Here is a 25,749-nt window from a genome sequence, read left to right as displayed (position 1 = left end):
AATTTAACCAGTAATTTATTTCTGTAAATAAGTTTTGTCATTTTAATGGGATTCTGATCCATTGGTTGCAAGGCGGATGTCACATTTGGTGGTAAAAGGTATGCAATTATGTTTCCATCCTCACTTTGAAGTTTTTCTATTGGTAAATGTGCAGTACAGTTATCCAAAAGTAGAAGAGCTTTTGGAGGCAAGTTATTTTCTTTTGAAAATTCAACAACCTGTAAAATGTGTTTAATGTATTTATACGAAAATAAAATGTAAAATAGATAAACCTACTTCCTTTATAAATTTGTTGTGAAACCAATCATAAAAGATTCGAGAAGTCATCCAAGCATTTGTTGAACAATCATAATGAAGTGGGTTGTTGAAATCCTTAAAACATCTTGGCTTTTTTGCTTTTCCGATAACTAGTGGCTTTAGTTTATGTGAGCCATCAGAATTTGAGCAAAGCAAAATTGAAACACGTTCTTTTTGAATTTTAAATCCTTTAGCAGTTTTTTCGCCTGCTGCTACAAATGTTTTATCAGGAAGGCAACGGAAAAATAACCCGGTTTCGTCTGCATTATATATTTGGGACTCTTTTAAGTCCATTTCTGCAACTTTAGCTCGAAATCTGTGAAGAAATGGAATGCACTCGCTAGTATCAGCTGACAACACTTCCCCACTAATTTTTAAAAATCGTATTCCGTGTCGTTTTTTAAATTTTGCGAACCATCCATCACTTGCAGTGAAACATTTTTCATCTTTATCGGGGTACAATTCTTTAAAAATTGACTTAGCTTTTGCCTTCAATATCGGCCCAGTTACGGTATTTTTCTTTTCTCGCTGATTTAAAAACCAAGCATATAGACGACGTTCCATTTCTTCATGTTCTGCATTGTGTAGCGACTTTTTCTTTGCTTCTTGGTAGGTGCTACCAAAAGCACTCATAATTTCTTCTTTTTTTGACTTAATGTAGCTAATGGAAGATTTTGTCACATTAAAACTTCTAGCTAAACTATTTAAACTCTCGCCATCATTAAGCCGTTTTAAAATTTTCGCTTTTGTTTCTAATGACAAGGTGTTCTTCTTACGTTTATTTGACATTTTTAAAAACTTCTTGGAGTTACACTTTCATTCAACTTCAATTGCAAACTGATAAGAATTTGTTTTCATTTGATCAATTTGTAACAAAACGTAAACAAACAACTAAGTTAATAACCGTTACTTTTTTACGTGAAGTTGCAAAGAAAGGAGCGAAACAAGTGTTCTCTTCAATTGATGTTTGAGTTTGTTAAGAGACAATTCACCACCAAATTAGAACTCACCCTGTGGGGACGAAAATTCCAATTGTCGCAATTTAAGTAGTCCAGAACTAGTTCTAATCAGTACTAGTACAAATATTGGCCCCTAAGTAATGCGAAGGGAACCAATTGTCACCTTTTTATCCCCAAGTAAACGAGGAGGCGTCAGTTGCGACTTAATTAACTTAACTTAAACGACGAGTTGTATAAATAATTCACATTTACATTTTCTTCATAACTTTAATATAAATGAAGCATCCAATAACAGAAGCTAGTGTTGATGGAATGAATATCTTCGTTCATATTGTTCTGGTATAAAAAAGGAATACGACGGAAATATGCAAATCGCCCTCTTCTTCTCTCTACCCGCTAGCAATTCCAATTGTCGCAATTTAAATAGTCCTAAACTAGAGGTAAGTGGTACTAGTTCACAATTGACCCATAAGTAATGCGAAGGGAACCAATTAACACCTATATATCCCCAAGTAAACGACGAAGCGTCAGTTGTGTGACTATTTCCCACCACTTTTTTTTATAAATAAACTGGTATATGACTGTAAACCTGGAACTAGTACAATACCACCTACAGGTAATGCATAGAGTGTCAATTGGTTACCTCCTATGACATCCCCATGTTAAAGTTTACAGTTGATTGCACTGTGAGGGGTCAGAAGTGGAACTAGTTACTGTAACGCTGAGAATCGACGAGTTTCCGATGCCGAACTAGCCCATCGCCCAAGCGGGCAGTGTCATAACATAAGAGCGTAATTATTGCTTTTCCACTCATCAAAAAGGAAACAATGTTGCAAACACAAATTTCACAAAAAACATCTAGAAATTAGAGCGTACAAATCATGTTTCTTAAAAAATAAAAGCACAAACAAAAATGTCCAGAAATTAGACCCCCGGGGCCTAATTTTAGAGCGTAAAAATCATGTAAGTGTGTTTTTGAACGTTTTAACTCAAAATCAGAGTGAAACACATGTTTGTTAAAAAATAAAAGCACAAAAAAAATGTCCAGTACTTAGACCCCCGGGGCCTAATTTTAGAACGCAAATGTGTTTTTGAACATTTTGACTCAAAATAAATTCAATAAAAAAAATGTCCAGAAATTAGAACTCCGGGGGCCTAATTTCAGAACGTTCAATATATTTATAAGCCCTGTTCTAATTTCTGGAAGGTTCTAATTTGTGAGCGTTCTAATTTGTGAGATTCTACTGTACTATGTATGCATATACAACGTACATACATATGTATGTATTTGCATTTGTTTGTTTGCATATAAATCAAAGAAGTAATAAATAAAATAGAATTGTGCTCCACTTCCGCGAGCACAAACAAAATGAAATAAATACGTAAAATATTTTATCAAATACATTTGTCTGTTGTATACAACAAAAATAAGGGGATTTGTAACATTTGGTCTGTTCCAGAACTGCAAGAATCTACTAATTCTTACTATTTTTTCCGATAACATAAGGGAAAAAATGTTATCGTAGTAAAAAATAGTAGCTTCTTGCAGGTTCTGGAACAGAGCAATTGTTTTAAAGCAACAAATACGTAAAGCGTATATTTTCCAAGTAATTTTAAATAAGAAAACTTGAAACAAATTTAAGTAAAAATTGTATAATATGTGTACGGAAATGGGGAAAGGCTTAAACGTGGAGTGCTCCTTTGCACCATCGGTTATCAGATTATTTTCCTTTATACTCAAATTTTCAAGAAATTAGTGTCGATAACAATATTTTCTACAGAAATTTTTATCGATAACAATATTTTCTATAAAAATTATTGTCGCTAATAATATTTTCTATAGAAATTATTGTCGATAATAATATTTTTTATTGAAAGTGCCGATAACAATATTTTCGATTACAACATTTTCTTATAAATAGCCGATAACAATATTTTCTATAGAAATTATTGTCGATAACAATATTCTCTACACAAATTATTGTCGATAACAATATTTTCTATAGAAATTGTTGTCGATAACAATATTTTCCACAGAAATTATTGTCGATAACAGTTTTTTCCATAGAAGTTATTGTCGATAAAAATATTTTCCATAGAAATTATTGTCGATAATTGTATTGTTATGTGTATAAGTTGTTGAGGATATCGACATTTCTTGTTTAGTAATTATTGTCGATAAAAATTGAATATCGAATATCTTATTGCATGACAACAATTATGGCTTGCCTTATATTCAATTTTTGGTATTATTAAAATATTAGCAAATGATTGATGATGATGATACTTTACTCATAATATTGAAAATAGATACACGCTAAAATATAATTTATTAAAACTAATTTACTATATTTTTTCTTTATCTCCTTCTCTTACAGTGATTCCGTACAATCATATTCATTTGTACTCACAACAGACGATTCAAAATGGCGATTTGGATTTTGCCGACATGATCCAAAAACAGAATCAACAATGGTCATTATAACACTCTTGCCATGGCATGATACATTTTTGAGACTGTTAGCAGTATTAGCAGAACTACGAAGAACCGATCCAAAAGAATTTCAACAATTTTTATCCGATGCCTACAATGGTGGAGTACCCGATGTGGGTAGCCAATTGAAATTGGTCTATAGTCAGGGTCAAAGTGTAAGCTCAGTGTGAATGTAAACCAAAATTACCACAAATAATTATCAATTTTCTATCGTAGCAATTTATATTTGAAAGGCCCAAACCATTTCAATTGCCCAGTATACCAGAAAATGTGAGTTCTTTGCAGTATATTTAATCAAACTTCTTTAACAATCGTTTCGTTTTTCTATACATTGCAGCATAATTTAAATTTATACTATAACTTTGTGGATCCAAAGAATATGATAGCCGTCTTCGCCGCTATGTTGGCTGAGCGAAGAATAATTTTTACCTCCAGACGTTTGGATCGTTTGTCTTCTTGTATACAAGCGGCCAATGCCTTTCTTTATCCCATGGTGTGGCAGCATATTTTCATACCCGTGTTACCGATGAAGCTCAAAGATTATTTAAGTGCTCCCATGCCATATTTAATAGGAGTACCACATTTGGTATTAGAAACGGTAAATAGCTTATATACATGTGCAAAGTTATTAACGCGAGTATTATCTATAGAAATTTTCACCAGCAATTTGTTGTCGGCAATAATTTCTATAGAAAATATTATTATCAACAAAAAATTCTATAGAAAATATTGTTATCGACAAAAAATTCTATAGAAAATTTTGTTATCGACAATAAATTCTATAGAAAATATTGTTATTAGCAATAATTTCTATAGGAAATATTGTTATCGTCAATAAATTCAATAGAAAATATTGTTATCGACAACAATTTTTATACCAAATATTGTTATCGACAATAATTTCAATAAAAATATTGTTATTGACAATAATTTCTATAGAAAATATTGTTATTGACAATAGTTTCTATAGAAACTATCGTTATCGACAATAATTTTTATAGCAAATATTGTTATCGACAATAATTTCAATAAAAATATTGGTATTGACAATAATTACCATAGAAACTATTGTTATCGACTATAAATTCTAACGAAAATATTGTTATCGACAATAAATTCTATAGAAACTAGTGTTGTCGACTATAATTTCTATTGAAAATATTGTTATCGACAATGAATTCTATAGAAAATCTTGTTATCGACAATAATTTCTATAGAAAATGTTTTAATCGACAATAATACTATAGAAGATATTGTTATCGATTATAATTTCTATGGAAAATATTGTTATCGACAATAAATTCTATAGAAAATCTTGTTATCGTCAATAATTTCTATAGAAAATATTGTTTTCGACAATATTTTCTGTAGATGATATTGTTATCGACAATCATTTCTATAGAAGGTATTGTTATCGATTATAATATCTATAGAAATTATTGTTATCGATTATAATATCCATAGAAAGTATTGTTATCGGCAATAATTTCTATAGAAAATATTGTTATCGACAATAAAGTCTATAGAAAATATTGTTATCGACTATAATTTCAATAGAAAATATTGTTATGGACAATAATTTCTATAGAAAATATTGTTATTGACAATAGTTTATATAGAAACTATCGTTATCGACAATAATTTTTATAGCAAATATTGTTATCGACAATAATTTCAATAAAAATATTGTTATTGACAATAATTACCATAGAAACTCTTGTTATCGACTATAAATTCTAACGAAAATATTGTTATCGACAATAAATTCTATTGAAAATATTGTTATCGACAATGAATTATATAGAAAATCTTGTTATCGACAATAATTTCTATAGAAAATGTTTTAATCGACAATAATATTATAGAAGATATTGTTATCGATTATAATTTCTATGGAAAATATTGTTATCGACAATAAATTCTATAGAAAATCTTGTTATCGACAATAATTTCTATAGAAACTATTGTTATCGACTATATTTTCTGTAGATGATATTGTTATCGACAATCATTTCTATAGAAGATATTGTTATCGATTATAATTTCTATAGAAATTATTGTTATCGATTATAATATTCATAGAAAGTATTGTTATCGGCAATAATTTCTATAGAAAATATTGTTATCGACAATAATGTCTATAGAAAATATTGTTATCGACTATAATTTCAATAGAAAATATTGTTATCATCAATAAATTCTATAGAAAATATTGTTATCGACAATAATTTCTATAGAAACTAGTGTTATCGACTATAATTTCTGTTGAAAATATTGTTATCTACAATGAATTCTATAGAAAATCTTGTTATCGACAATAATTTCTATAGAAAATGTTTTAATCGACAATAATATTATAGAAGATATTGTTATCGATTATAATTTCTATGGAAAATATTGTTATCGACAATAAATTCTATAGAAAATCTTGTTATCGACAATAATTTCTATAGAAAATATTGTTATCGACAATATTTTCTGTAGATGATATTGTTATCGACAATCATTTCTATAGAAGATATTGTTATCGATTATAATTTCTATAGAAATTATTGTTATCGATTATAATATCCATAGAAAGTATTGTTATCGGCAATAATTTCTATAGAAAATATTGTTATCGGCAAGAATTTCTACAGAAAATATTGTTATCGGTAAGAATTTTTTTGGAAAATATTGTTATCGGTAAGAATTTCTTTGGAAAATTTTGTTATCGACAATAATTTCTGTGGATGATATTGTTATCGACAATCATTTCTATAGAAGATATTGTTATCGATTGTAATTTCTATAGACAATGTTGTTATTGACAATTATTTCTATAGAAAATATTGTTATCGACAATAATTTCTGTAGAAATTATTCTATAGAAAATTTTGTTATCGACAATAAATTCTATAGAAAATATTGTTATTAGCAATTATTTCTATAGGAAATATTGTTATCGTCAATAAATTCAATAGAAAATATTGTTATCGACAACAATTTTTATACCAAATATTGTTATCGACAATAATTTCAATAAAAATATTGTTATTGACAATAATTTCTATAGAAAATATTGTTATTGACAATAGTTTCTATAGAAACTATCGTTATCGACAATAATTTTTATAGCAAATATTGTTATCGACAATAATTTCAATAAAAATATTGGTATTGACAATAATTACCATAGAAACTATTGTTATCGACTATAAATTCTAACGAAAATATTGTTATCGACAATAAATTCTATAGAAACTACACCATTTTCACATGTAATTCGAAGAATTTCAGTTGTAATTTGATTATTTCATTTGAAATTCGAAACATTTCACTTGTAATTTGAGAATTCCAATTGAATTTCGAATTATTTCATTTGTAATTTGAGAATTCCATTTGATATTCGAACTATTTCATTTGTAATTTGAATTTTTCATTTGTAATTCGAATTATTTCATTTGTAATTCGAATTTTTCCATTTGTAATTTGAATTTTTCTATTTAAAAATCGAATTTTTTAATTTGGAATTTCACATGAAGAAAATTCAAATTACAAATGGAACAATTCGAATTTCAAATGAAATAATTCGAATTACAAATGAAAAAATTCAAATTACAAATGAAATAATTGGAATATCAAATGGAATTCTCAAATTACAAATGAAATAATTCGAATTCCAAATGAAATTTTCAAATTACAAATTAAATAATTCGAAATTCAATTGGAATTCTCAAATTACAAGTGAAATGTTTCGAATTACAACTGAAATTATTCGAATTACATGTGGAAATGGTGTAGTGTTGTCGACTATAATTTCTATTGAAAATATTGTTATCGACAATGAATTCTATAGAAAATCTTGTTATCGACAATAATTTCTATAGAAAATGTTTTAATCGACAATAATACTATAGAAGATATTGTTATCGATTATAATTTCTATGGAAAATATTGTTATCGACAATAAATTCTATAGAAAATCTTGTTATCGTCAATAATTTCTATAGAAAATATTGTTTTCGACAATATTTTCTGTAGATGATATTGTTATCGACAATCATTTCTATAGAAGGTATTGTTATCGATTATAATATCTATAGAAATTATTGTTATCGATTATAATATCCATAGAAAGTATTGTTATCGGCAATAATTTCTATAGAAAATATTGTTATCGACAATAATGTCTATAGAAAATATTGTTATCGACTATAATTTCAATAGAAAATATTGTTATGGACAATAATTTCTATAGAAAATATTGTTATTGACAATAGTTTATATAGAAACTATCGTTATCGACAATAATTTTTATAGCAAATATTGTTATCGACAATAATTTCAATAAAAATATTGTTATTGACAATAATTACCATAGAAACTATTGTTATCGACTATAAATTCTAACGAAAATATTGTTATCGACAATAAATTCTATTGAAAATATTGTTATCGACAATGAATTATATAGAAAATCTTGTTATCGACAATAATTTCTATAGAAAATGTTTTAATCGACAATAATATTATAGAAGATATTGTTATCGATTATAATTTCTATGGAAAATATTGTTATCGACAATAAATTCTATAGAAAATCTTGTTATCGACAATAATTTCTATAGAAACTATTGTTATCGACTATATTTTCTGTAGATGATATTGTTATCGACAATCATTTCTATAGAAGATATTGTTATCGATTATAATTTCTATAGAAATTATTGTTATCGATTATAATATTCATAGAAAGTATTGTTATCGGCAATAATTTCTATAGAAAATATTGTTATCGACAATAATGTCTATAGAAAATATTGTTATCGACTATAATTTCAATAGAAAATATTGTTATCATCAATAAATTCTATAGAAAATATTGTTATCGACAATAATTTCTATAGAAACTAGTGTTATCGACTATAATTTCTGTTGAAAATATTGTTATCGACAATGAATTCTATAGAAAATCTTGTTATCGACAATAATTTCTATAGAAAATGTTTTAATCGACAATAATATTATAGAAGATATTGTTATCGATTATAATTTCTATGGAAAATATTGTTATCGACAATAAATTCTATAGAAAATCTTGTTATCGACAATAATTTCTATAGAAAATATTGTTATCGACAATATTTTCTGTAGATGATATTGTTATCGACAATCATTTCTATAGAAGATATTGTTATCGATTATAATTTCTATAGAAATTATTGTTATCGATTATAATATCCATAGAAAGTATTGTTATCGGCAATAATTTCTATAGAAAATATTGTTATCGGCAAGAATTTCTACAGAAAATATTGTTATCGGTAAGAATTTTTTTGGAAAATATTGTTATCGGTAAGAATTTCTTTGGAAAATTTTGTTATCGACAATAATTTCTGTGGATGATATTGTTATCGACAATCATTTCTATAGAAGATATTGTTATCGATTGTAATTTCTATAGACAATGTTGTTATTGACAATTATTTCTATAGAAAATATTGTTATCGACAATAATTTCTGTAGAAATTATTCTATAGAAAATTTTGTTATCGACAATAAATTCTATAGAAAATATTGTTATTAGCAATAATTTCTATAGGAAATATTGTTATCGTCAATAAATTCAATAGAAAATATTGTTATCGACAACAATTTTTATACCAAATATTGTTATTGACAATAATTTCTATAGAAAATATTGTTATTGACAATAGTTTCTATAGAAACTATCGTTATCGACAATAATTTTTATAGCAAATATTGTTATCGACAATAATTTCAATAAAAATATTGGTATTGACAATAATTACCATAGAAACTATTGTTATCGACTATAAATTCTAACGAAAATATTGTTATCGACAATAAATTCTATAGAAACTAGTGTTGTCGACTATAATTTCTATTGAAAATATTGTTATCGACAATGAATTCTATAGAAAATCTTGTTATCGACAATAATTTCTATAGAAAATGTTTTAATCGACAATAATACTATAGAAGATATTGTTATCGATTATAATTTCTATGGAAAATATTGTTATCGACAATAAATTCTATAGAAAATCTTGTTATCGTCAATAATTTCTATAGAAAATATTGTTTTCGACAATATTTTCTGTAGATGATATTGTTATCGACAATCATTTCTATAGAAGGTATTGTTATCGATTATAATATCTATAGAAATTATTGTTATCGATTATAATATCCATAGAAAGTATTGTTATCGGCAATAATTTCTATAGAAAATATTGTTATCGACAATAATGTCTATAGAAAATATTGTTATCGACTATAATTTCAATAGAAAATATTGTTATGGACAATAATTTCTATAGAAAATATTGTTATTGACAATAGTTTATATAGAAACTATCGTTATCGACAATAATTTTTATAGCAAATATTGTTATCGACAATAATTTCAATAAAAATATTGTTATTGACAATAATTACCATAGAAACTATTGTTATCGACTATAAATTCTAACGAAAATATTGTTATCGACAATAAATTCTATTGAAAATATTGTTATCGACAATGAATTATATAGAAAATCTTGTTATCGACAATAATTTCTATAGAAAATGTTTTAATCGACAATAATATTATAGAAGATGTTGTTATCGATTATAATTTCTATGAAAAATATTGTTATCGACAATAAATTCTATAGAAAATCTTTTTATCGACAATAATTTCTATAGAAACTATTGTTATCGACTATATTTTCTGTAGATGATATTGTTATCGACAATCATTTCTATAGAAGATATTGTTATCGATTATAATTTCTATAGAAATTATTGTTATCGATTATAATATTCATAGAAAGTATTGTTATCGGCAATAATTTCTATAGAAAATATTGTTATCGACAATAATGTCTATAGAAAATATTGTTATCGACTATAATTTCAATAGAAAATATTGTTATCATCAATAAATTCTATAGAAAATATTGTTATCGACAATAATTTCTATAGAAACTAGTGTTATCGACTATAATTTCTGTTGAAAATATTGTTATCGACAATGAATTCTATAGAAAATCTTGTTATCGACAATAATTTCTATAGAAAATGTTTTAATCGACAATAATATTATAGAAGATATTGTTATCGATTATAATTTCTATGGAAAATATTGTTATCGACAATAAATTCTATAGAAAATCTTGTTATCGACAATAATTTCTATAGAAAATATTGTTATCGACAATATTTTCTGTAGATGATATTGTTATCGACAATCATTTCTATAGAAGATATTGTTATCGATTATAATTTCTATAGAAATTATTATCGATTATAATATCCATAGAAAGTATTGTTATCGGCAATAATTTCTATAGAAAATATTGTTATCGGCAAGAATTTCTACAGAAAATATTGTTATCGGTAAGAATTTTTTTGGAAAATATTGTTATCGGTAAGAATTTCTTTGGAAAATTTTGTTATCGACAATAATTTCTGTGGATGATATTGTTATCGACAATCATTTCTATAGAAGATATTGTTATCGATTGTAATTTCTATAGACAATGTTGTTATTGACAATTATTTCTATAGAAAATATTGTTATCGACAATAATTTCTGTAGAAATTATTATCGGCAATAATATCTATAGAAAATATTGTTATCGGAATAAATTCAATAGAAAATATTGTTATCTATAGAAAATATCGAAAATAGTTTCTATAGAAAATAATGGTATATATAAATTCAATAGAAAATATTGTTATCGAAAATAATTTCAATAGAAAATATTGTTATCGGCAATAAATTCAATAGAAAATATTGTTATCGAGAATCTATATCCATAGAAAATCTTATTATCGGCAACAACTTCAATGGAAAATATTGTTATCGACAATAATGTCTATAGAAAATATTGTTATCGAATATAATTTCAATAGAAAATATAGTTATCGTCAATAAATTCAATAGAAAATATTCTTATTCGGTTAAGTTTAAAATCAAATTTCTCTTTCTGTTTTCTTTGTTCAGATGACGCCCGAAGAATTGGGTGAAGTTGTTACCTTAAACTGTGATACAAAAATATTTGACAGTCCCTTCGATGATGTACACGCCATGCCTGCAGAAATTGTTTCACAAATGAAAAAGCAACTTAGCCATTCAAATCAACATATGGGCGATCGTGTCTCGAAAATATTCCTTGGTGTTTTGGTGCAATTAATAGGAGGCTATCGTGATGCTGTGGAATTTCGTGGTCCAACCAAAACATTCAATCGTGATAAATTCATTGAATCCAGACCGTCACATTTGCGACCGTTCCTAACAAAAATGATGGAATTGCAAATATTTCAACAGTTTATTGATGAACGTTTAGAAATGATGAGCAATGGTTTAGGATTATCGGATGAATTTGAATTGGAAACAGTACGATATGCTGAAAAACTCAAGAAACGTGGTCGTTTCCATCAGCTCAAGGAGAAGGTGAGATTATTTGATTTCATTTTTGCAGACATTAAAGTGTGAAGCTTGTTAGAAATCTGAATCAAAATTATATATCATAATTCTGCGTCTCTGTGTGTGCGTGTCGGTCATACAGTTTTGGGGCTTTTTATTCATTATTAGCTTGGTCAAAGCTTTTGGCGCTAGAAATTAGCATGTAAACATATTCATTTGCACATAATTCCAACAAAAACACACATTGCATTTAGCAGCTACATTGAAGAATACATTAAATCAACAACTTTTTAAAATTTATTACAAATTGATGATTTAAATCTCAACTACTTTTTGGAAATATTGTTGTTGATATTGTATTGGCTTGCAAAGGGGGTTATTTCGTTTGTTTATATAGCAAGGAAAGAAGTTTGTATACAAAATTGATGAATAGTTGCCGGCTTTACACATTGGAAGCTAAAAAATTGTTTACATAAAAACATTACTCCCAAAAAAATCTATTTTAGTTACGCCATCTCCCAATCTTTATTTTATTGTTATTTTTCACTTATTATTAGTGTTGTATGAATTTTAATTTTTAAACTAATTTTCCTTGTTTACTACATTTTGTATTATTTTTGTTTCATTTCTTTCTTAATATTGTTTATTTTTATTATTAATTTCTTACAGTATTATGTGGGAAAACATGGTCTAATTAGAGTTTTCACTAAGCGAACCTACACTATTAATCCAACCTAATGTAGAACCACATAAAACCACAAAATGTCTTGAGTCTTTCGTTCAAAACAAAACAAAAAACAAAAATATTCCACAACATTTTACTTAAATTCTCAACAATATCCATCCAACCGTACTGTGATCAACAAAGACAGAAAACAGATACTCAAACTTCCTCCTATTTTATATCACCACAAACAAACCAAACCAAACAAAAAAATGTTCGTAAATTTTGAAATTATATATTAAGTTCCCTTCATAAGTTTATTTTCTTTCTAACAACAATTATTGTTTTTGTTTTGTAGTTTTCCCAAGTATTTTTTTTTTTGTACTAATCGTTTAACTTTGTTTTGGGAATAGTGGTGTACTTTTTTAGTTTTTTTCTTTTGTCTAATTCTATTTACTAGTCAGCACTGTTTCATAATTTTAGTTTAAAAAATGCACCCTAACTTTTTGGTAGACTTTTTTTGTTTTCAAATTCGTCATATACAAATCATGTATTTAAATTAGGTCATGTTGGTCATGATGCTTATATTCATATGTAGAGCAATTACAAATGTGAGATTTTTCGCTTTCACTATTCCACCCCATTATAAATTAACAGGTAGAAGAAGACAAAATAAAAATGTCGAAAAACCAAACAAAATGTTGCTTCTCCCTATTCATTTATGAAAAGGCGATAAAGTGAAAGTGAAAAATCTCCAACAGGTGAACATTTATAGTTGGGCTGATAATTTTCTATATATAAATTTGTTTAGTGATGAGTGATTGACTGACGGATATATCAACGTCCAGAGTAAAGACCCTTTAAGGCATAACGACAAAATGTTATTGCTTCTAAAGTATTTTTTTTTAATTGAGAGAGATGAGTTGCGGTAGGTTTAATTTTTTTTTTTACATTTTGCACACAAAGACTTCCTGCTTACATAGGTTAGGTTCTAGGATGCAGCAACCATTCTTTGTAGGCAGAAACTTCATTCGGAGGCCAGCGTTCCATTGTGCTCTTTTTGAAAAGATACTAACGGATGGGAGGAGAAAAAGAAAAGGTAGGCAGGAAAAGAGTTGGAGGAGAGTGGGTAAAACAGAGAGGTAGGGATGGAAAAGATGGATGTGAGAAAAGGATGTAGTTCTACGCCCTGAGATTGACGGCCAGATTGACTTCGATACCTTCCATCCAAGTCCGTCCTGCCAAATCCTTACGGTTTTCCCTGCGTAAAGCTTATTGAATTTGTCGAGGAAGAAGCAAAGCATAGCCATCCACGTGAAAATCAGAAGACGGTTGCCTTATTATTGTTAAGCCGACATATTAGTTGTCTTCCTTTACTTACCTCAGGGTACCACTTTTATCATTTGTTACCATTTTTAACCTGCAAAGCGTTCCTTAACCCCAAAAAGTGGTAAAACTGGAAGCAATTTTTAAGAGAGAGGGAGAGGAGAGATTGCAAAAATTATGTTCTCTTCTACCACAGGCTACCAGTCAAATTTCTTCGGGTAAAAATGGTAGAACTGATTTTTCGATAGTTGTTTGTCGATCTTTTGACTATGAAGAAAAAATGAGCAAAAACAGAAAAAGCGAACGCTGACAAAAAATTAAAAACTGTGAAATAAAAGAAGAAAAGTGAATTTTTATGTTTCTTTTTGGCATTGCTACCAGATCTACCATTTTTTCGTTCCTTTACTTTTCTGGTAAAACTGGTCATGAGAGTGCAATTTTGACAGCTTTCTCTTTTACCACTTTTACAATTAAAAAAGTCAAGGAACAAAGCTATTTCTGTCTTAACCTCAGCTGGGCGCTATATATTCGATTCCATTATCCTGGATTGGTACAGTGACCTCGTTGTTGTTGTTGTAGCAACGCAAATATGTCCGTTAGTGTTTTATTTCAGATATCTGGGTTCCTCCGTAAATGTGAAAAATGCGGCAAGCTGGACTGATTGCTTCCATATAGAATCAGGAGACAGGAGCTAAACAAATGCAGTGTGTCGTGATGTCCCAATCCACATGTCGGGCATGTGTTGGATATGGTGGCATCAATTCGACCTCAAAACGAACTGAGGCGGCTGCATCGTCGGGATCTTAACTGTACTAAACCCACTAGTGTTTGCCTTGGTAGCTGGTGTTTTTCTGCTGCGATGAATGGAGTGATAACCATGTACGGCATTAACACTGTATCTCTCTACTGCATGCCAAGCCTGCATGATAGGCTCGTTGGTCTAGACTCTAGAACAGGGACGCGCTTCTTTGCTTCTTTGTATAGTGAGGGCGTCCACTGAGTTGTTTTTGCATTTGCTTCTCTCTCTCACATACAGTGTACGTGTACATACGGTTAGGTTAGGTTAGGGGATGTGCAGCCACTAAATGGTGACTGCGTCACTCAGAGACCTTCCGGTCCATTGTGATCATCCAGTAGAGAAAAGCTGCAGGAAAAGAGGAAAAAGGGAGGATAGGGGAAAAAATAAAAAGAGAAAGTTGTTAGCAAAGTGAAAGAACGAATAGATTACAAGAATGTTTAAGAGTGGAGTAATAGTTTTAGAGAAGGAGAAAATATTTATTTTTAATGGTAGGCAGAATAGTTGAATTAATTTACGTGTTCAGGTTGCGCTGTCCCAGCCACTTCAGATTTTTGATGATGTTGTAGATTGTTGAGTAGAAAGTTAGATACGGTGGAAAGTGAGCACCTACTAATCTATGCCGTCTACGAGCCATTGCTGGACAACGACACAGGATGTGCTCGATCGTCTCTAACTCCTCCTCGTCCTCACAGAGTCTGCAGTAGTCAGTAACATCATCATCCCATTTGTTGGTATGGGCCCTGATGTAGCAGTGTCCAGTAATGACTCCCGTCGTTACTCTAACTTCAGCTTTACTCAGGTTCAGCAGAGAGTTCGTTCTTTTGACTGACAGAGACCGCCATATGGATCTTGCCACAATGCACCTAGGTTCATTATGCCACAATTCACTGGCTCTTTCGTCAGAGAACGTTTTAATATTTTGAAAGAAATGACAAATGGGTGCTTTGATAGAGTCAGCTGTTAGTTAGCGTTCCCAAGGCTGATCTACACTTAAGGACGACATCTGATTTGATGTTGCAGGATTTGATGGTTTTAAGAGCCGCTTGGCTATCCACAAAGATAGTCACCGGTTCAAAGATTTCTGCATCCAAACTTTTTATCAATTCCGCTGCCTTCCAAAACGCGAAGATTTCAGCCTGGAAGACACTACAGTTGCTGTCTAGCCTGTAGGTGTACTCAAGAGATAGCCTTTCACAGTAGACGCCAGCCCCGGTACCTTCCTCCATCTTGGAACCGTCTGTATAGAAAGCCAGACAGTCCAGAGGGGGTTACTGCGTCAAATCTCAGGACTGGTGATATATAGTCGCTCAGTTTTCCGCGTTGGTTCACATTTATGCCTGATTCATTCAGGATACAACCATGCCCATAGGTACAACCGCGCCAGAGATCCTGTTCATGCAGCCGTAGGGCACTGCGAGTTGCCTGACACTTAATGCTGAGACTCAGTGGTTTTAAGTTCAGCATTGCGTTCAGAGCAGCCTGTGGTGTGCTCCTTGTGGCTCCAGTTATGAGGATCGAGGCTGCTCTTTGTACCTTGTCAAGCCTACTGGATGTCGATTTTTGGCGCAGTGAGTGCCACCAAACAAGAGAACCATAGGATAAAATGGGTCTAACCCAATGGAATTCTTACATGAATAAAGTGCAATCAATCCTTTCTTGGCCCTTTCCTCAGCATTCCTGTTCCATCGCAATTGACAGTCCCGGATAGTGCCGAGGTACTTTGCCTTGGGCGAGAGCTGAAGCTGCACTCCATCCAGTGTTGGTGGTACAAAAACGCCGAGCTTACGCTTTCTCGTGAACATTACCAGTTCTGTCTTGGTTGGGTTTACTCCAAGGCCATTGGCCTTAGCCCATCGCGATAGCGTCGATAATGCTCCTTGCATAAGCTCCGAAATGGTTGACGGAAACTTACCGGAAATCAGTAGTACAACGTCGTCCGCACAGACGACAACTTTTATACCTTGATTGTCTAGGTCCGTCAAAATATTGTTTATGACAAGTAGCCACAGTAGCGGTGAGAGCACCCCTCCTTGGGGGTGCCTCTTTTTACTGTTTTCCTAATTTTTGTCTCCCCAGTGCTGGAGTTTATAATTCTGCTTTCTAGCATATTATTTATCCAGCAAGTTAGAGGTTCAGGTGTGTTAACTTTCTTAAGTGAGAGTTTTATGGACTCAAGTTCTACGTTGAAAGGCAGCCAAGGTAAAGTTTGAGTTTTCCATATTCCTCTCAATGAAGTCAACCACCTCATACAAGGCAGACTCTACAGATTTGCCTTTAACATACGCGTACATAAACAAAGGATGAATATCATGTGGTTCTTGTTTTTTTTTTTCACCCATGCATACACACATGCTTTATTATTGATAGAAATATTATGGGCGACACTGGTCTAGAGGTTCTCGTTTGTATCGTCCAGGTGGTGAACAGTGTGGCAGTGGATTTAGCGTCAGATATTTTCAAAAGATTGAACTTCACAAAGTCAGCTATGTAGATATTTAATAGGACCCGACGCCAAGATCAGTACAATCATCCGCATACACTATGGTCTGTATGCTTTCTGGACAGTGTGGAATTTCAGAAAGGTTAGAGGTTAAGCGGTTTCGGGGATATCAACCGGATTTGGGGAACTCCCAGCTTCACTCTACGGGTTTTGGAACGCTTATCAATGTTTCAAACACGACTGGAGGGAAGTCTTCTTTGTATCTTCGACTTGCTTGGCAAAGTTGACGGATCCCGTGTGTTTGTGTTCGTTGTTGTTGTTATTGTATCAGCATGAAACCTACGTAGAAGCATAGCTTTGATCCTGGGTTGGCAGCCGCTGGCCGAAACACTATGCTTTCGGGTCAATCCGGTACAAAAGATCCCGCTTCTCTGTTCGTATACTCTGACCTCGTTTTTGTTGTTATTGTAACAGTGTTTTATTTTATCTTTGAAAGTTCATTTCTGCTTAATCTGGCTCTGGGACTATCTCCAGTTCTAGGAATGTGGCTGCTTCAATGGGATGTAACCACAGATCTACTGGAGTTAGTTGAGTGGGTTTGACAAGGCAGTTCAACAGGTGCAGAGTATCGAGCGGGCCTGTGCCAAATGCTGGGCAGAGGTTTTGCACGATGTCATCGATCCTTGCCCTATAGGAATTTAGACGGCTGCACCATCCCAAGCGTAGTTGAGCCAAAACTACTCTAGTTCTGTGACCTCGTCATTATCTCTCCACTTTTATACGGGCAAAATGTGCCTCATCGAAATAATGGTTTTAGACCCCAAGTATGTTTGGACGAAATCCATTTCAGACAATTGGGAGTTGTTTTAGCCACTTCCGTCCGCCGGTCTGTCTGGCTAGAGCGCGCGAAAAGTCTCGAACGGATCAATCCACTCGGTAAAAAATTTGGCTTTTGTAATATTTTGTCCACACTTAGTTTAAGTTCGAACATGGGTTATATCGGTCCAATCCTTCCGAAATCCCCCCCCCCCCCCCCCACAGTTCGGAAAAGTTGTGCGCATGACAACTCTTGAAGGGTGTAACCGATTTGGTCCATACTTTGTACATCGTAAACTTTCTAGCAGACTTAGAAGAGGTTCCAATATGGACTCAATCGGTCCACTCCTTCGGGTACCTTCCACACAAAATTTTGGAATAGTTCACGACAACTCTTGAAGGGAGTAAACGATTTAGTCCAAACTTTGTACATCGTAAACTTTCTAGTAGCCTTAGATGAGGTTCCAATATGGACTCAATCGGTCCACTGCTTCGGGTTACTCCCACACAAAATCTGGGAATAGTTCAGTTTAGGACCTGCTCTCGAATCGCTTTGATTTTTGTTGTAAAAACTTGTATTCACTGCCTCGCTTACGACGGTACATGTTTCATCAGGGGCAAGCCCATACTTCCTGAGAAAATATCCTGAAAGGTACAAAAAACCCTTATGACACCATGTGTAATGGTTGGAGCGCAAGATAATTCTCGAATGGAACTGTCGATTCGCTCTAAAATTTGGTATTCGTAATATTTTGTCCAAACTTAGTTTAGGTTCGAAGATAAGCCATATCGGTCCACTCCTTCAGGTACCTCGCCCACAAAAGTTCAGAAATGTTCGGAAAAATTGTGCGCACAATAAATCTGGAAGAGAGTCACATAGATCAGGTTCGAATATGTAATACATATGTCAACTCCTTAGGGTACCTCCCACACAAAATTTCGAAAAAATGCAGTTTAAGGCCTTCTCTCGAATCACTTTGATCTTTGTTGTAACAACTTGCATTCGCTGCCGCCATTACGACGGTACAAGTTTTTTTAGGGCGCAAATCCATACTTCCTGAGAAAACAGCCCCTAAGCTATAAAAACCCTATGGAACTATGTAAAGTGGCTGAATGAAGTGCACGATAACTCTCGAACGGATCAGCCGATATGGTCCAAAATTTGGCTTTCGTAATATTTTTCTAAGTTCGAAGATGGGCTCTATCCGTGCGCAACATCAGGCACCGCCACCCCACCCAAAAAAAAATTAAAAAAATTTCAGTAAAAAGCTACGCGCTATATCTGTTGAACGGAGCAACCCTCCAAACTTTGGATCTCCTAATTTTTTGTCCAAATGTAGCTTTAATTCGGTCTTCGTCCACAAAAGTACAACATTTCCGTTTAAGTACAGTTTAGGATCTTTTCGAAGATCCTTTGGAAATTTATAGCAGGTTTACATTTGATATTGTCAAAACAAATTTTCAATTCACACAGGCTGAGGGTATATCTCTGTCGGCAAAGCCGACTGATACTTTTTTACTTGCTTTTTCGAACGTTTGCTTGAGTTAATCTATAGAGACTTTGAACGACATATTCTCAAGACTCGTCTAAGCATGTCCATGAATACATTTAACAGCTGTGGGTAGCTGTTTACTGCGATATAATGTTTCGTGTTGGCAAGTGCATGCTTCATTCATAATGGTCCAATTTCCAATTAACATGGATTTTTTATACGATAACTATCGAAAGGAGTGACTGACAATGGTTTAATCGGACAACTTCGGTACCGTTGTTAAAAAATTAAAAATTTTCGCTTAAGTGCACTTTATGAGCTGTTCGTTGATTTTTTCATTTTTTTACCGAAAGTGGTCCTTGTTATTCCGATTATAACGGTATAATTTTTTCCATGGGAAGTCTATGCTTCCTGACCCAAAAGCTCAAAATATCATACGATGATTAACAAAAATGACTGGTTGGAAAGGAATAACCCCCAAAATTAGATCCAGTTCTATGATATGATATATTGCGGTACATTCCTTCAGTTACCTCTACGCAAAAGATCTCAATTTTTAGTCTATGCGGTGGCTGACTTCCGAAACGTCAGTTGATTTGTTGTCATAAAACAAATCTCATAAAATTAGGCGTACTTAGATCGAGTTTCGCACTACTGTAATTTCATAAAATTACTCCAGTATGGAACTCGATCTAAGAACGCCTAATTTCAATGAGATTTGGTCTTTTGTCAAATATAAAAAAGGTATTCATTTAAAAAAAATAGGGATCTGTTCATAGTACACTTATAGTACGTTTATATAGAGTTCGTAAATTGTTTCTCCCTACCACTTTTTTGACTCTGTGCCTTTGTGAAGTGGAATTGCATTGCAATCCCTTGTCTATATCATTTTAATTACTTTTTCATAATGAGAAGCATTTGGTGAAGGATTTATGGTATTTTACCAACCAGCTTATCATATACACAATTCATGCTTGGTGAAAAGTATTTTAGTTATTATTTTGGGACGTTTTATGCTTCATCAACCTTTACAATCGTTCATACCATCTCATCGTCAAGGTTAATGTCGTCAAAAAGTATCGTTTATTATTATCATTTTATAAAAATCACAACATTTTAACAACCTTCATTAAGTTAAAAACAAATATTTATTAAGTATAGAATAAACTCGAAATAATAACAAACAATTTTCATATATATATTTCTATTTTTTTCTATATTCTTTTCATATTTATTGTAACTGTAACGGGGCGGAAACAACAACGTACGCTCGCTCGCTCGTTTGTTCGGTCGTTCATCACAAAAATCAAATACCAAAAAACGAATACGCTATTCAACAATATTGCCCACTACTGCTACTGCTTGTTGTTTGATATTCACACAATCAATATACATACACACATCCCAACATAATTGCATCATTATCCCTATTTGAATGTCCTTCTTATTGATCAAAAACAAACATAACCTATAAAACGATTTAAAACAAATTATACAAAATCGAAATCAAAATCAAACATAATTCACATTTTTGCAGACTAATCCTGCTGTTAAGTCCGCTGTAAAATCGGTGAGTGGTATTACAAAAACAACAAAACATAAAGTAATGTAGTTATCATTATATGTATTAGTATTCTACATGTATTATACATATGTAGGTATGTATGTATTTATCATAAGTAGCAGTAATGATGATATTTGTCCTAAGTATAGCTTGACAAGTATTTGTAACCATTAACATGACTAAACAAGAACTTCAAACTATCAAAAAATTTACATTTTACAAAAAATCAGCTTTCATTACATTCATTATTAATAATACCAATACTAATTAAAAAAAACCTACCTATTATTATCCTCCTTTTCCTTTCAAAATTCGAAATATTAACCTTACATTTTGTTATCCTTTGTTATTTCTTCCCACTCTCTTTTTGCACATCAATCGCCAATCAACACAACTTTAGGTTAAACAAGGTTCTCGTGCCGCCTACAAAGATCTCAAATCGAAATTACGTGACATAACACCACCCAATCCGTCATCATCACATTTACATCACAACAACAACAATTTTCGTTCACATCTCAATTCGAATACACCCCACGATCGTTTGGATGGTGTTAGTGTTGGCAGCGGTTATGTAACGTCAACGAGTGGTAACAGCAAAGATTCTTCGAAATCGTTGAAAACCTATTTGGGCCGACACTCAGCACCCAGTTCACCGGTATTTTGTAAACGTGTTGGTAATTCATCGGCTGCCGGTTTCCAATATGCTCCCAAAGAACAAATCTCCGCTGCTTCACAACATTTGCGACGTGGTCCGACTTCGCTGGCCATGTCCAATTCAAGTACGCACATACAGTCGAATGGTTATGCGAAATCTTCTCCGATTTCTTTTAATCACAATCATCATTTGGCTTCATCTCCAACTATTAGTCCGGCGAGTTCGTTGTGTTCGTCGGAAATGAATTTGTCGCAGGAGTTACAAAATCATCCTCTATTCAAATCGCCCATTGTGGATCGAAGTGTAAGTATCACTACGGTATTTGTACATGCGTATATACATAGATGTCTGTCCTGTTTTTTCTTTATTTTTTGCGCATATACATATAAATGTTAAATGTGTGTGTTTTGTTTCGATGTGCAAAAAAAAAAACTTTTTCAAAGTTTTTTGTGTCTGCGTCCTTTCTTAGACATTTAATAGATGTTTGTTTAAAATGTATAACATTAAAAAAAAGGAGAATGTATTTCTAGGTTATGTTTAGAAACTCATAGAATGTTCACATAGGAAAAAAATAGATTTAAAAATAAAACACTGTAACAATAAAATCGACAACAAAATTTAATTATTACTTACTCTAAATTCGTTCAAATATGTGATGAGATATAATCTTGATTTTGCTTTCTAATATAGGCTTTGCATTATTCTTCCTAAAGTATACCTTCAGATTAATGTATTATTTCCAGAGAAAACCTTTAGGGGGTCTTGTTTTTTGAACAATCCCTCAGAAGAAAGTCCTTAAAATGCCGCCGTCCTATAGAAAATCTTTAAATAGTTTCTTCCTGAAAAGATTTTTAAAAGTAATTCACACCAGAAACTTTTAGAAGGTCTTCTTTTTTATACCCTCCACCATAGGATGGGGGTATATTAAGTTTGTCACTACGTTTGTAACTACTCGAAATAATCACTGTAGACCCCACAAGCTATATATATTCCTGATCAGCGTGCAATTCTACATCGATATAGCCATGTCCGTCCGTGTGTCTGTCTGTCCGTCTGTGGAAATCACTCTAGCGTTCGAACGGATTGACGTAGGTGGATGAAATTTTGGGAAAATCTATTATATGTACATAGGGCTTTTGGTATTGAAAGCGGGCTATGTAGGTCCACGCTTTCGTATAGCCCCCATACAAAATGACGCGTGACGCGTCGTCGTTTTAAGGAATTTTTAAGATATTTGTCCCATTTTACCACCGAATTGGTTGTAATTTGGTATTTTGTGTCTCCAGAGGCCAAAAAACATTCCTACCAAAGTTGGTTTATATAGGTCCACGTTTTGGTATTACCCCCATATAACGCCCCATATAAAGTACGCGTCATTTGAATATATTTTGAATGTATTAGACCCATTTGACAACAGAATCGGTTGTAACTTTGTATTTTGCATTTTCAGAGGCTAAGAAACATTTCTACCATAAAATGTTTATATAGGTCCACGTTTTGATATAGCCCCCATAGGACGATATCTGCCGATTTTCGGTATTTTGAAGGTTTTGGCTTCATTATCACACCGAGATGGCTGAAATTTGGTATTTAGTCTTCGTTTGGGGTATAAAACTTTCCCCCAGAAATTCGTAGGTATAGGTCCACGCCATCATATAGGCCCCATAGAACAGTACCTTCTGATTTTCGGTATTTTGAAGGTTGTGGCCACATTAATACACCGAAATGACTGAAATTTGTGGTGGAGGGTATAACAAGTTCGGCCCGACCGAACTTAACGCTTTTCCTACTTGTTTAGAATACCTTTGGAATGCCCTCATTATTTAGAAAATCTTTGGATCTTCCTTCTTTAGAAGGTATTCTTCTTATACGAGTCCTTTAGAAGGAGAAGATCTTATAGAAGAACTTTAGAAAGTTTTCTTTCCAAAGAAAATCTTTAAAAGTTATTTTCCTATATAAGGCCATCAGGAGATTTTATGCTCTTAGAAGATGTGTTATCTATATAAGACCACTAGAAGGTCTTCTTCCTATAGAAAATATATACAAAGTCTTGTTCCTATAGAAAATCTACACAAAGTCTTCTTCCTATAGAAGGCCTTTTGATGGTCTTTTATTCCAGAGTACACCTTTAGAATATATTGTCTATCTCAGAATTCTAGAAGATTTGTTTTCAAAAAGGCCTTTTTTAAGGGCTTCTTTCTAAGGGAAACTTTTAGAAGATCCGAAGATCATTTGTCCTTCAGGAGATCCTTAGAAGGGGTTCTTGCCAGAGAAGATCTCCAAGGTCTTTTCCTTATATCAGATCTGTAGAAAGTCTTCTTTCCAGTGAATATCTTTATAAGGAATTCTTTCTGTATAAGATCTTCCTAAAGTCCTCTTCCCTTAGAAGATCTTCTTTCTATAAAAGAAAATCTTTTTCCAGGAAAATCCTTTATAAGTTTTTTTTTCAAGGACAGCCATTTAGAATGTGTTGTTCCTGTAAGATACCTTTAAAGGTCTATTTCATCTAGAAAATCTCTAGAAAGTTACTTCTTAGGGAAAACTTCTATAGTAAAAATTTAAGACTTCATCGAATAGAATACATCTTGAGGTCTTTTTTCCAGACTTTTAGAATGTGTTGTCCTTCAGAAGATTTTTTCAATGGCCTTTTAAAATTACCTATTTTATTTCATTCTGTAGAAGATCATTAGAAAGATTTCTTCCTGCAGAATACCTTGTTTCTATAGAAGACGTTTAGAGGCAATTTTTTCCTATAGATGCCCTTTAGAAGGGTTTCTGTCCAAATAACATCTTTAAATGGTATTGTTTGCATAGAAGATCTTGTTCTTGTAGAAGACCTGCAGAATGTCTTCTTCCTATAGAAGAACTAGTAAGCGGTTTTTATAGAAGACATAGGGAAGGACCTTAAGAAGCTCCCTCCGTGTTCATATCTGGATTAGATTGAAGGGAATGGGCTCGTCCATTTTAACTATTTTTTTACTTAATTTTTTTTTTTTTAATTTCTGGAACCGAGGTTCGCCACGTTTGCCTTCATGTCTAGACATATCAGCTTGATGTTACTTTCCATCCCTTCTTCATCCCATATAAGGCTTTAAAATGTATTATTTCCAGAGAAAAACTTCATATGATCTTCTTTTTTTTAATTGGAATATCAAATGGAATTCTCAAATTACAAATGAAATAATTCGAAATTTAATTGGAATTCTCAAATTACAAGCGAAATGTTTCGAATTTCAAATAAAAATGGTGTAGTAAGGACTCTTCTTTATAGAATACACCATTTTTAAGGTTTTCTCCTTAATAAATATCTTCCATTAGAAGACCTTTATAAGGTTTTCTTCCTATAGATGACTTGAGGAAGGTCTTCTTTCTCTAGAAGACTTTGGAAGGTCTTCTTAAGAAGTTATTCTTCCTCCTTTTTTCTTAGAAGGTATTTTTCCAATAGAAAATGTATAGAAGATCTTATCTAGATATCTAGAAGTTCTTCCTAGTAGGGATTTTTCGTTATAGAAAACCCAGAGAAAGTCCTTAAAATATATTCTTCTTGTAGAAGACCTTAAGAATACCTTAAAATGTCTTCTTCCTATGGAAAACCAATTGTAGACATTAAAGAGATCTTATTCTGATTTAAGGGTTTCCTCTAGAGGTCCTATAGAATGATTTCTTCCAATAAATCTCTGTAGAAGATCTTCTTTCTATAGAGCACCTTAAGATGTTATTATACGTATAGAAGGCCTTAGAAAGGTATTCTTCCTTATATCTAGAAATCCTTCTCTAGAAAGTCTGCTACAGAGGACCTTCAGAGGATATTCATTTT

The 25,749-nt window shown here is 32.0% G+C and overlaps 1 protein-coding gene across 14 annotated transcripts in view; it reads left to right on the top strand.

The window, feature by feature from the left end:
- The window catches only part of LOC141406654 (DENN domain-containing protein 1B), a 106,418-nt gene that overhangs the window by 63,233 nt on the left and 17,436 nt on the right, over positions 1-25,749 (top strand). For 5 of the 14 annotated variants that reach the window (XR_012413455.1, XM_073992525.1, XM_073992524.1 and 2 more), the window contains exons 3-8: positions 3,635-3,905; positions 3,967-4,020; positions 4,088-4,348; positions 11,750-12,199; positions 21,248-21,280; positions 21,675-22,235. Coding sequence is in view for 13 of the 14 variants with exons in the window: in XM_073992525.1 (XP_073848626.1) it covers positions 3,635-3,905; positions 3,967-4,020; positions 4,088-4,348; positions 11,750-12,199; positions 21,248-21,280; positions 21,675-22,235 (1,630 nt within the window). In the remaining variant the exon portion in view is untranslated. Of the gene's footprint in view, positions 1-3,634; positions 3,906-3,966; positions 4,021-4,087; positions 4,349-11,749; positions 12,200-12,841; positions 13,110-21,247; positions 21,281-21,674; positions 22,236-25,749 lie in introns of those variants that run through there. The other 9 variants (XM_073992527.1, XM_073992526.1, XM_073992523.1 and 6 more) reach the window with 4 other exon arrangements.

The sequence above is a fragment of the Musca autumnalis genome, unplaced genomic scaffold (genome assembly GCF_047663935.1).
Source record: "Musca autumnalis isolate F117 unplaced genomic scaffold, ASM4766393v1 scaffold_5, whole genome shotgun sequence".
In the NCBI taxonomy this organism is placed as follows: domain Eukaryota; kingdom Metazoa; phylum Arthropoda; class Insecta; order Diptera; family Muscidae; genus Musca; species Musca autumnalis.
The sequence above is the reverse complement of the archived record's forward strand: the minus strand, read 5'-3'. Positions and strand labels throughout refer to the sequence as shown.